General features: G+C 39.7%; 2 protein-coding genes across 2 annotated transcripts; one reads left to right on the top strand and one right to left on the bottom strand.

Moving 5' to 3' along the window:
* The first annotated feature begins 1961 nt into the window (after positions 1–1961).
* On the top strand, positions 1962–3450 carry LOC136411163 (bone morphogenetic protein 7-like). Its single transcript, XM_066393634.1, has 2 exons — positions 1962–2111; positions 2174–3450. The coding sequence occupies exon 2, from the start codon at positions 2182–2184 to the stop codon at positions 3343–3345; it is 1164 nt and encodes a 387-aa protein (XP_066249731.1). The 5' UTR covers positions 1962–2111; positions 2174–2181; the 3' UTR covers positions 3346–3450.
* Positions 3451–8335: 4885 nt separating this feature from the next.
* On the bottom strand, positions 8336–11106 carry Mau2 (Mau2 sister chromatid cohesion factor). The gene is made up of 8 exons (XM_066393616.1): positions 10727–11106; positions 10478–10672; positions 10286–10408; positions 9836–10226; positions 9536–9783; positions 9083–9288; positions 8826–9028; positions 8336–8542 (listed from the first exon to the last, which is right to left on the bottom strand). The coding sequence occupies exons 1-8, from the start codon at positions 10949–10951 to the stop codon at positions 8388–8390; spliced, it is 1746 nt and encodes a 581-aa protein (XP_066249713.1). The 5' UTR covers positions 10952–11106; the 3' UTR covers positions 8336–8387.
* Positions 11107–11127: the final 21 nt, after the last annotated feature.

Raw genomic sequence — 11127 nt, 5'->3', positions numbered from 1 at the left:
CATATGAATTTTCGAAAATAATACGTTCCAACTTAAGTGGTTGGTGCTGAAACTGCCCTTTTTAAGGTTTATATTTGGTACTGCCCTGTCCCTTCATGCATTACCTTGTAAGTTTCGTTAGGTTCATAGGTTAATTAAGGATAATTGAAAAAGTAAATCAGTGGCGTAGCTAGTTTCTAAAGGCACATGCAAATATCCATTACTTTCGTTTAATTGAGGTATTTCAGGGGCAACTGGTGCGCAAATCCTGGAACCATCGGAGTTCAAATTTTAGGAGTAAACGGGGGCGCCTTCCCCTTTTATGATGAATTTTATACGTTGCTGTTTTATCACTCTATTGGACTAATTTGCCTGCTGAACCTGCCCTGGGAGCTAAAGAACGGTGGAGATGTTTTGAGAGACGAACGTTTAGATTCACAGAAATGGCTAGACTTGCAGTGCTTCGCTCTAATCGCGTGAGACTTTAGCACTCGTTTCTCCATTCCGGGAGCCGGAAGGAATGTCAAAAAAAAAACCAAATAAAAAGGAGTTTTCCTTTTTACCGTTCGCAGGCAAAGCACAAAAGCCATTTGTGTTTTGTCGCCCGAGTTCAGAAAACCCCCGAAAAGGCCCTTTGTCGGCAAATTACATTCCATATTGTGTAAGAACCCGCGCCGCTTGCATCGTTGCCCGCATTTATTTATATTTTCTGGCATAATAGTGCCAGGATTTTCCAAGAACCCCAACTAACCGGCACCGCCGTCTTCAAGACTCGTAATTTTTCATTTTCCCACGCCCTTTCTTCCTTCTACTTAATGCACGCTGAGGACCCCACGACGTGAGTAATGTACGCGTTTTAAACGCAAAGCGGATTTCCAGGAATATGTCACCCCATAATCACCACTTACAGCTGAAGGAAGCGGAAGGAATGTTAATACATCTAACCAATTTAAACGTTATACGTGAATATTCATCGTTCGGGCTTCGCGTTTCCTGAATACCGAGCGTATTATTCCCGCTGTTACATGTGTGCGTAGCTAATGTAGTGGTTGAGGTTTCCAGAGAGAAGCGAAATCGAACGAAAGCCATAAATAACCGAAATTCCACAAACCAAAGGGTCATTATATTGGAAATTTAACTAGTTTGAATGCTGCTTTATAGGACAAAGTTCAAAGTCCCGTATTTGGGCTCAGACGCAGCTATTACACACCGCATCTGTTTGCCGCCTACGGGCGTTCTTCTCCAACAAATTAAATTCGTAATAAAGTGTTTCAATTTGTGTTTTTGCCTAATTCTTGAAAATCCAATTTCGGACTAAATCCACAAAAAATATGAACGCTTTGTATTCAGATTGCTGATTGCTGACTGGGCAACATGAATATACATATAACCTGGGATAAAGGTCAAATTAAATTTATAGAGGTGTATCTGTGCCGGGGATTTGTTTTCTGATTATCCGCTTTCAGCAGGAAATTGTTTTGTTTTTTTTGGTTTTTTGTTCAATTTAGATATTCGGAACTGGGGCACAGTTATACCAGGTGGTTCTGCAAATATCGCCTTAAATACGTAGAACTACATATTCTAGGCACCTAAATGCGACGAAAAATCCATCCATCTGATGATCATGCTCAGAAGTATATTTAGCAGCTTAACTGTTAGGGGTATATTTAGGAACTTGCAGCCCCTAGAAGAAGATATCAATGAAAGTTAATTTCAAGTGAATTATAGTACCTAAGCATCTCCGACAATGGCGAAGATTGTCGCTTTAATCAGATTAATACAAAATTTTATCATTTTATTGTTTAATCGTCAAATTAAATTTATCATACTAATATTTAATTGCTACTTTTAATTTAATTTTTCAGTGCGCCTTCTCAGGTAGTTCTAGGAAAACTTAATTATGTATCTATAGAGCAACAATATTATTGTCCACGCTAGTGGAATTTATCGTCCCATGCAGATAAGAACCGTAGAACCTTAAAAAGGCCACTTTTTACCGGACCCTGAGAATCCACCTGAAAATAAACATCGCAGCAAATTGACCGAGATTTTATTCCAAATCTCAAGTAAAAATTTTAATTTTTGTCTCAGTGAGAATGTGCCAAATATAGCCGTCATTGTTCTGACCAAAGGTGAGTTCTGCTTTAAAACCGCATTCTAGACATGCGAAATTACAAAAATTCCACACTTTCAGGCTCCAAAATGCCTGCCGTAACCCCCGTGATCATCCTTCTGGCCCTGCCCTTGGCGCTAACAGACACATATCCAGTCTGCCCTAAACCCACAATCCTCACAGTCGCTAAAAACTACCAATCCTTAATTGACCTGGAAATGTTCGGAGAAACCACGTTAAAGCCATTCAGTTTCCCCAAAAAAATGAAGTACAGCACCAGGTTTATGCTGGATTTGTACAACATCTTAAGCACAGAGGCTGAGGAGAGCGTCAATAGACCGAAACGTTACTCTTACTATCATAGCCGATTGAGGGATGATGAAATTGTGACGGCAGGAATCAGTGATGAGATCGTGTCCATGAACTCTTTAAGCAAAAAGGCAAATTCGGTGGGGCAAAAGCAAAAGCTGTTGTTTTCTATGAAGGAAATTCCGGATGATTCTAAAGCTATAGGGGCCGAGCTGAAGATTTACCAAAAAGGCATTCCCAACACTATGAGGGCGTTCACATTGTCAGTTTATCGACAATACAGGAAAGGCCCTATGAAGAACTCGCATAAATTCATGAAGAAGATTAATGAAAAATCGAGCAGTACAAGTTACACCGGTTGGTTATCCATCGATATGACCCGCACATACAGAACGTGGCTGAAAAACCGCACTGAAACTGAAGCTCTCTTCGTAACAGCGCAGCTGCTAGACGTCCAAGATGATGAGATCCATCCGGCGACTCTAGGGATAGTTTTTCAGTGCCCGCACAAAGAAAACGAGCCCTTCATTGTAGCGTTTCTACGCGCCCCCAACGACCTCCACAGAAGAATTCCCCGCCACATCATGCTGCCTATATCCAAGCCCCTTTCTTTCGAGGAGATGCTGTTCAGCAGCGATGAAAAATGCTCTGTTCACAAACTAAAAGTCAACTTCAAGGAGCTGGGCTGGCACGATTTCGTCATAGCCCCAAAAACCTATACCACGGGCTATTGCAAGGGCAACTGCGACTTCCCCATTAAGAATTCAGGTACGAATCACGCCTTGGTGCAGAGCTTAATGCAGGTGACGTTCCCCGACTTGATACCCAAACCCGCCTGTGCCCCTATGGAAACTTCGCACTTGTCGGTCTTATTCAAGGGGGAGTTTAACACAGTTTTGAAGAACTACAAAGGGATGGTGGTGCACAGTTGCAAGTGCCAGTGATTGGTTTATGTGCGTAGTTTTGGTTTTGTGTTAGATCTATAAAGATTTTTATGCATTGGTACTTATGTAAAGTGTTTTTATGATTATTATTACGTATCAATAAAGTTGTATCATTTGAGACATTTTTTTTCTGTAATGAGTTGTAGGTAACTGGCACTCAGTGTAACCTGGGAATCTGGTGATGTTCTCCAGAGGGTGAAACTGAACGTATCCCTGACAGTACTGAAGCCCATGACAAGAGAATTTTGACAAGTCATCAACGCCACAAAAAGAAGGGGAATACTCACTGGATACTCTGAACTAAAAATAGGTTATTATTTGCTCTGCCACATGCTCTAAACGCTCCGCTTCACATCTATGATCTCGCTGAACTATTTAACAAACTACTAAAATCTTAACCACTGCTGCAGACATTTTCGCAAACACGTTGCAATATTCCGGAACTTGCGCGATATATTATAGAAAATGTTTTCCGCTAGAAGTGGTTAACTGTCTAGAAAGAAAACTGGGCAATAACTGAAACTTTCCACGGTAGATATTTATAAGGTCAAAAGGCAATATAATTGCTTAAAGTTTTTATTGGAACTGAGAGCATATAAATCCCCTCAATAAAAAAATTAATTTATCAAAACACTTCAAATAACTCGCTAATCGAAACTGCTCGCAAATAACGTTATTTTATTTGTCAGGCGATTAATCATTCTACGGTTAGGGGACAGTTTTCCGGGTTTATGTGCAGACCCGGCAATTGCGAAACAAACGCAAATTCGGAAAAACAGAAGCGAACTCGTTTGGGTATAACTTGCATTTAAATTTAATTGCCTGCAGTACGAAAACAAATCGATTCGAATTGATAACGAACAACTCCTGAGGCACACATACTGCACCTAAAATGCTTCGGTGAACGCACCCCAATGCGATATGCAGGGTAAATACAGAAATTATACAGCGGAGGTGAAATACATTCACACCGAATGTAAGCTACCTGAACTTTTTCCTTTTTCTTGGCTCCAATAAGGGCTTACTCCTTCCTAGCCCAAACTCTTCCCGCACTCCTTATTCTGAAGACACGTGTAAGAGCGAATAGGAAAATTTTGATTGTTTTCGACCAATCAATGTCTCCAAAAATGTCCTTCCCATTCTCGCCTGTTCCTATAGAATCAAGGCCCAGATTTAAAACACAGTCACACCAAAGAGAACTGACCTTAATTGCTCTTCTTCTTGATGGCTCGAATAGAGGTTTTTAGCCATTAAAGGAAAAGAAGAAAATGATGACTGAACTTTCTGGCCTTTCACTTAACCCCAATAATTATCCCCCATCGCCGAATTACGAGAAAAGTTCGCCAACAGTATTATACAAGATGATCGTAAATTAAAAGCTAAAGCCTGAACTTTTGAAACTTGCCTAGGGAGCCATGTTTGTCTGATGCCTTTCGATGTTTTATTTAATTGGCCTTATTAAATAATTCCTTCAAATTCGGCCGTTTTGCTCGAATTGCAAGAAGGGGAACGGATCGAATTAAGACTTTTATTAGAACCGTTCTACAAACAGGAAGTAGGTTTATATATTTGATTGTCTCATATGCGCCAGGATGCCGAATTTGCCTGCTCACTAAAACGTACTAACGGGAAATCTAATTTCAACTCTGGAAATTGGTTTTATGAAGAGAACACATAGCAAAGTTAATAACTGAATTTGTAGAGGAGAGAAAGCGGCAAGGTGAAAGTAATGGAAATTGCCACAATTCAATGTGTGATGTTGGACCCAATATGGTCTCCTTAAAAATGAAAATTCACCTCAAGAAATTCTAAATGCACACTACACCGAGAGCTACTAACCGAACCTAACTTAAAAAAAAAGAAGACGAAGAAGAGATCGCGCTTTCCCAACCAGAGCCATAAATAAATAACGGAGTGTGCGCATTGACGCGTACACAATCCGAGTACTCTAAGAGCGTGTGTATCCCCCGGCTCAATGTTTCGCCTCTACATTTTCGGCATGTGAAAGGAGTATAAACCAATACAACTTTTTGTCCTGCATCGACCTATGTTCGAGAAACCACACCGATAAATCAGCCGTCAACTTTTTGCTCCGAACTCGTCGAGAGCATAATTTGGAATTATGAAAGATCAATACGGTTTCGGACCTTCCGCCCCGATACGGGACGTCCTTTTTGTTCTCTGGTTTTTAGCCACGGCAAAAAGGGCCAATCATTAATTCCATTTGCACCGAACCGTCGACCTATCGAAGGGTGATAAATCGAAATTTATATACCGTCAAGACGTAATAAAATTTATTTTTTATGTCTTCCTGAAACCGAGGATTGTTCATGTGTTCTGCTTCCTCTGGAGATGACAAGCAAATGTAGAAAATATACGTAATAAACACGTAATAAAATTTGTCTTTTGCTTTCTTGAAACACGGAATTGTTCATATTCTCTGCATGCTCTGAAGGTCAGAGGTGAGTTCGGAAATAGTGCACTAAATTTGAGTTGCAAATGACATTCAAAAATCATGCACTTAGTATAGTCGCTGTAACTTAGCGCGCATTAAGAAATTACACAACGAGAGTGAGTGTGCTGTCTTCGTGACATATCTGTAGCCACCTATCAATTCCATCTGCGGCCTATTGATTGGTGATAAAACGACTTTACATCCACCATAAAATTGTTTCAGTATTCTAGTTGCTCCGAGCATGGAAGGTAAGTTCGGAATTTAACGCCCGGTGTGAGTGTGGTCTCAGCTGATTTATTCATCAGGGGTCACTTGAAAAGTTTTGAGTTCACATGGAATCTATTGCACTATCAAAGTAGATTTCACAGCAAAAATGCATTTTTAACTTTTAAAATATGCAAACGTTTTAGCTTTATGGCTTGTATAGAATATGATGAGAATCCACTAGCGTAGACATAATACACCGTGAACGGATTTTATATTTATGCGTCCCCAGCATGAATTTTCAGGGCGCCTTAATAAAATTTACCCTTGTCATGCACAGGCGATAAAGGTCTTTTTATCCCGCAGACATCGAGGGGCAAAATTATGGAGGATAAAGGATTTTATTGTCCGAAATGTGAGCGCGGGGTGCATTTGCGGTTTTGGAGGTTTCAAGAAATACCTTGGAGTTTCAGTACCTACTGAGCAATCAGAGGAATCCTTTTTGCTTTTAAATTCCCTACTCAGTGTGGATTTTTCTCCATCATATCCGTTTCCACACAAACTGACTAAGCTCCCGTCTAAAGCTAAGCGAAACTCCAGAGTTGGCAAAAAGATTTCCAGTTTGGAAACTAGTCTCGCATATGCAATAGAAGTTTTTAGCGGCTTTAAAGTTGTAAGTAGTCTTTTTTGAACGCTGGCCCGCGATTGAGTTAAAACTCCTGTAACTTTCAGACAATAAATGTTCCGTAGAGAATTTGCCGGCGAGGCGGCAGTCTGTAATGAGAAAGTTATTCCGCGAGACCGGTTGCTTTAAATTGGGTAACTTTAACCTGCGGATTCAAGTTTGGGGAAAAATTGGGGCTTAGAGCAACTCCCCAAAAAGATTCGACTTTTTGAGGAGTGATTGTTTTAGTAGCACTGCGCCATCTCTTGAGCGGGATGGTAAGGTTGATGATTGGAGTAGCGCCACCTTTAGAGTGACTGAGCAGAGTAAGTTTTACCGAGCCAAGCTTAAATAATAAAGTTACGTTGATGCCTGAAAACTGGGCGTTGAGCTCAATGCGAGGGTAAAACGGACTTCAGTATGTAAATTTCACAAATTCATTAGCCGCGTCCGAGTTAATAGCGAACTATTTCCCGTTTTCGAACAAAAGTTTGCGTTATGCCGTATTTTCCGAAGTTTGCAACGTGTAATTACCGAATTGCCATCAGAAACGAGCTAGTTTAGTGCGCGCCATTTATATTTATGACTTTGGTGGCGTTGCGCGAATGCATAGCTTTTTTAAATGGCCGTCGCTTGTCCAAAAATGGGCTAATTCATCAAGTTTCTCCATTTCAACATATCAGCAATAACTTTAAAACTTTGTTTACATGACATTCTACATTGTTTACGTACAAAGAACTCAGATAGATGAACGTGATATCTGGTGAGCAAAATCCGAAGCAACGAGGGCTGGTAATAATGACATTTAATTTAAAATTGGCGAAAGTTGCCACTCCAAATTGGTAAAAGTCGAGAAGACTCTGAGGAGGCACAAAATAACACCACGGGTATTCATGAGTATTGAAATCTTGTAATCATTAATCTCCAGGGTCGTACCGAAAGGGGTTAAAAAGGGGAAAAGGCTAAGGAAAAAATTCGTTTACCGCTCTACGCCACTTTCTAGCAACTGAATAGAATGCTAATTTTACCGTTTATTCAATGTTATCAAAGAAATATCTACACTGAAATTCATTGGAGTTGAAAATATTTTTCACGGAAACCTTCAGATGTGCGTGTAAATAGAAAATCATTGGCGTGGAAAGTATGATTAGTCAATGACTCACTGTACATCAAACTCTGTAAGAGTTCTTTGTGATTTGAAAGAAATATATTTTGATTGAGTAAAAACAAGGACGTACAGAAGACAATTCTCAACTAAGGAAGAAATATAAAAAAGTTGCATTTAATTACAGCTGGGGGGATTAATCCCCGTAGGTACATACCGGATGTAATTTTTAGGCAATAACCAAGGCCAAAAAATGAACGGGACAAATAATCTTGGAAAATAACTGCGCCCTAAAACATAGTGATGTGCTAATAACGTACTGCATACTGAATGAGGCCGATATGAATGTTGTTTGCTCCGAGCTCTACTTAACCCTACATCCATCATTGAGTTGCACCCTGACTGGACTGCTAATGCGACCAATAATCATTGCAATTGTAAAAGAGGAAACAAACGAACATCTTTTTAATTATAAGATGACGGTAAAGTTTACATTGGAAAAAAAGATGGCACCTAAAACAACGTTAAATTTTCAGAATAAAATTAATATAATTCTGTATATTAAAAATCCTATCATGTAACAATATAATACGTCATATCTAATAATAAAATCATTAAAAAGGTAAATCCCCTTTTGTCCAGTAAATGAGGCAATGTTGGGGCAGCTTCGAAGCGTTAAAATGATCAGTGCGCAGCCCATTCGAAAAATGCAAATGCCGCTGATAGGCCTCATTTTCCCGCGGCGTATCCCCACATATTCGGTGCAAATCTGAAGTAATATACAGATATGACGTTGATCTTCAACTCCAAATATAGCTGATGAATGTCCACCGTGTTACAAGAAATTACAGATGATTTCAACTAACTAATCAAGGGTAGCTGAGACATGCTACTGGTATATAATGTCAGTTTTTTGTCAATCCCCCTGGCTTGAGGATTCGCCACTGACTGACTGTCAGTTCAACTCTGGCTTTTACTTTTCACTTATTCAATTATATATCCAAAATTATACATATGCTCGAAAAAAAGGCACAACAAAATAGAGTACTCACCCTTGAGTATGGCCGAGGCCCAAAGCTGTACGTGAACATCCGGTATTTTACTGGCAAGCTGCATAGCAGGCGTCACCATGTTCATACTCTCCCTACTATTCCCCAATGACAAGAAGATGTGCCCCAACAACACCAAAGACCCCGAAGTCAGCCGGTTTAAATCCTCCGCGTTAGCCATTTTTAAGGTCTCCCTCAAAAATCGCCTGAAATAATGCACAAATTTGACTTTAATAGAGTCGCTGAAAGTGCAGACTTACTTGGCCTCATTGTAGCGCCCCTGAAAAAATGCCTGGAGGCCTTGGACGTAGTAGGCGGCCGCTTTCAGGCTATGAGACTGCGAAGGGAGGCTTTCGGGGTTGATACGATCAAAGAGAGCGGTGAAATCGTTTTCGCGGTTGCCGCGCAGGTACACAATTGCCAAGTTTAGATTGGCGAAAGTCCATAATTCCCTTTCCTGAGACGTCTATAAGTATTTAATTTAGTGTAGAAACAGTGAGAGATGATGGATGTATATGGTATTTCAAATTCGATCATCAATATTTTTTAAGAATCCTCACAATAAAATCGGTAACAATTTCTTCAAAAAAATGAATTACTGGTAAATCAGGTCTCAAATGTGGTCATGTTCAATTTAACAGTAAAAGATAAAATAAGTTAAATACAAGTTTGAGACATTATTCAGGAACATCATTATTTAGAAATTCACTTACATTCAAGGCTGCTAAAAACTGAGCCTCTGCCTGTGGCATACAATCCATGCTCATTGAGTACAACCCAAGCAGTGTATGTAACTGAGGACTGTGTGTCTCCATTAACCTTGGATTCTTCTTACACAGTGCAACAGCAGAACTAATTTCCTGCAATGCCTGTGCTTTAGTTCCCATCACCAATCTGCACATGATTATATGTTCAAGCAGCATCAGCTGGAACACTGAGAGGATTGGCTTGTTGTCTAAAACTACTTAAAAAAAGAAAAAGAAAATTCGAACAATTCCACACTTGAAACATACTCTTAAGTTTTTCAATATGCATTAAAGCCTTGTCTGTATACTTTTGGGCTTTTTCCATATATCCTGCTTGCATACTGTGCATGACTGTCAAGAGATAAACAAGGACATACAAATGCTCTTTAGGCATCCACAGGAACATATCACCCTGATTGGGGCCTGTAAATGTATCATCGGCCTGCATTATGGCTTGAATGCTCTGCTGTAGCTGTTTTAAGCATGGTTTGACCCCCTTCACTTGGCCTCCCATTAAATAATGACAAACTTGCAGCACCAAAAAATACACCTTCAAATATTCCCGCTGATATGCTGCTCCTGTCCAAGTTTCAATCAAATGACCTGCTTGATTGAGCACTGGTTGCACTTCTTGTTGTTTTTTGTCAATTAAAAGAAGCTAAAATTGTAGATTTTATTTTATAAGAGTTTTGTAATTGTATTTATTGCAAGCCTTACCATTCCTTTACTAAGGAGGAACAGTATTCTAGTGTAGTATGCATTGGAGATGTGGGCATAATCAACTCCAACTCCTAGTAAACTAGTGGCTACTGCATAGTCTTTTTCAGTTGCATGCATTTGCTTAAGAAAAACTTTTATTTAATCAAATATAGGATTTTGAGCACAAATAAGAAGTTCAGTGTAACTTACAGCTAACTGAAAAATCAATCGACAATGCCAATAAACATTATGCTGAGACAGCTCAATTGCTTTCCGTAGAATTGACTTAGCTACAGAGATCTGATTCTGCCTTAAGTTTTCTTGCTGCTCAAGCAGCTCTGCCAAGATACTGGCAGCCTCAAACTTCACATCGTCAAAAGAAGAAATTGACTGAGACAGCATCCACTGCAATACAACACAATTCCACACTGAAACTCTATTACACTAACCTGAACTGACCGCCTGTTCTAAATGGTTCTTGGCCAAATCCATGTTTTTCGTGTGGCTTAGTAAAATATTGCCTAGTTGCAGATGTGTTCGAGCTTCCACCCTTTGAGGCGGTTTAAAATTGAACACTGCTTGAAGGCATTGGATGCAGTGTTTTATCATGGGAGGACTGGAGGCCCTGAAGTATTCAGCAAGCCCCAAAAGGGACAGGTACCAGGCATCTTGCGAAGAAGCCATAGTGAAGGTTAACTAGTTATATCATGGTTTAAGGAATTCTCCGGTGGTAAAACGTACTAAGTCCGTTTTTTTAGAAGGTAATTTAACGATAATTGAAATATAAACAAAACAAAATTTTAAAATAATTGAAAGATGTCTGTTTTCGTAGTAGACAAATGAGTTGCCTGAACTGTTCC

This window comes from Euwallacea similis, chromosome 9 (assembly GCF_039881205.1).
Source record: "Euwallacea similis isolate ESF13 chromosome 9, ESF131.1, whole genome shotgun sequence".
NCBI lineage: Eukaryota > Metazoa > Arthropoda > Insecta > Coleoptera > Curculionidae > Euwallacea > Euwallacea similis.
This window is presented reverse-complemented; position numbering and strand designations above follow the sequence as displayed.

Coding starts and splice junctions, on each gene's coding strand:
- Mau2 (XM_066393616.1), bottom strand. CDS start 10,951: ATGGCTTCTTCGCAAGATGCCTGGTACCTGTCCCTTTTGGGGCTTGCT. Junction 10,409..10,477: donor GATTGATTTTTCAGTTAGCT/GTAAGTTACACT, acceptor GTTTTTCTTAAG/CAAATGCATGCAACTGAAAA. Junction 8,543..8,825: donor GGCCTCGGCCATACTCAAGG/GTGAGTACTCTA, acceptor ATATTACTTCAG/ATTTGCACCGAATATGTGGG.
- LOC136411163 (XM_066393634.1), top strand. CDS start 2,182: ATGCCTGCCGTAACCCCCGTGATCATCCTTCTGGCCCTGCCCTTGGCG.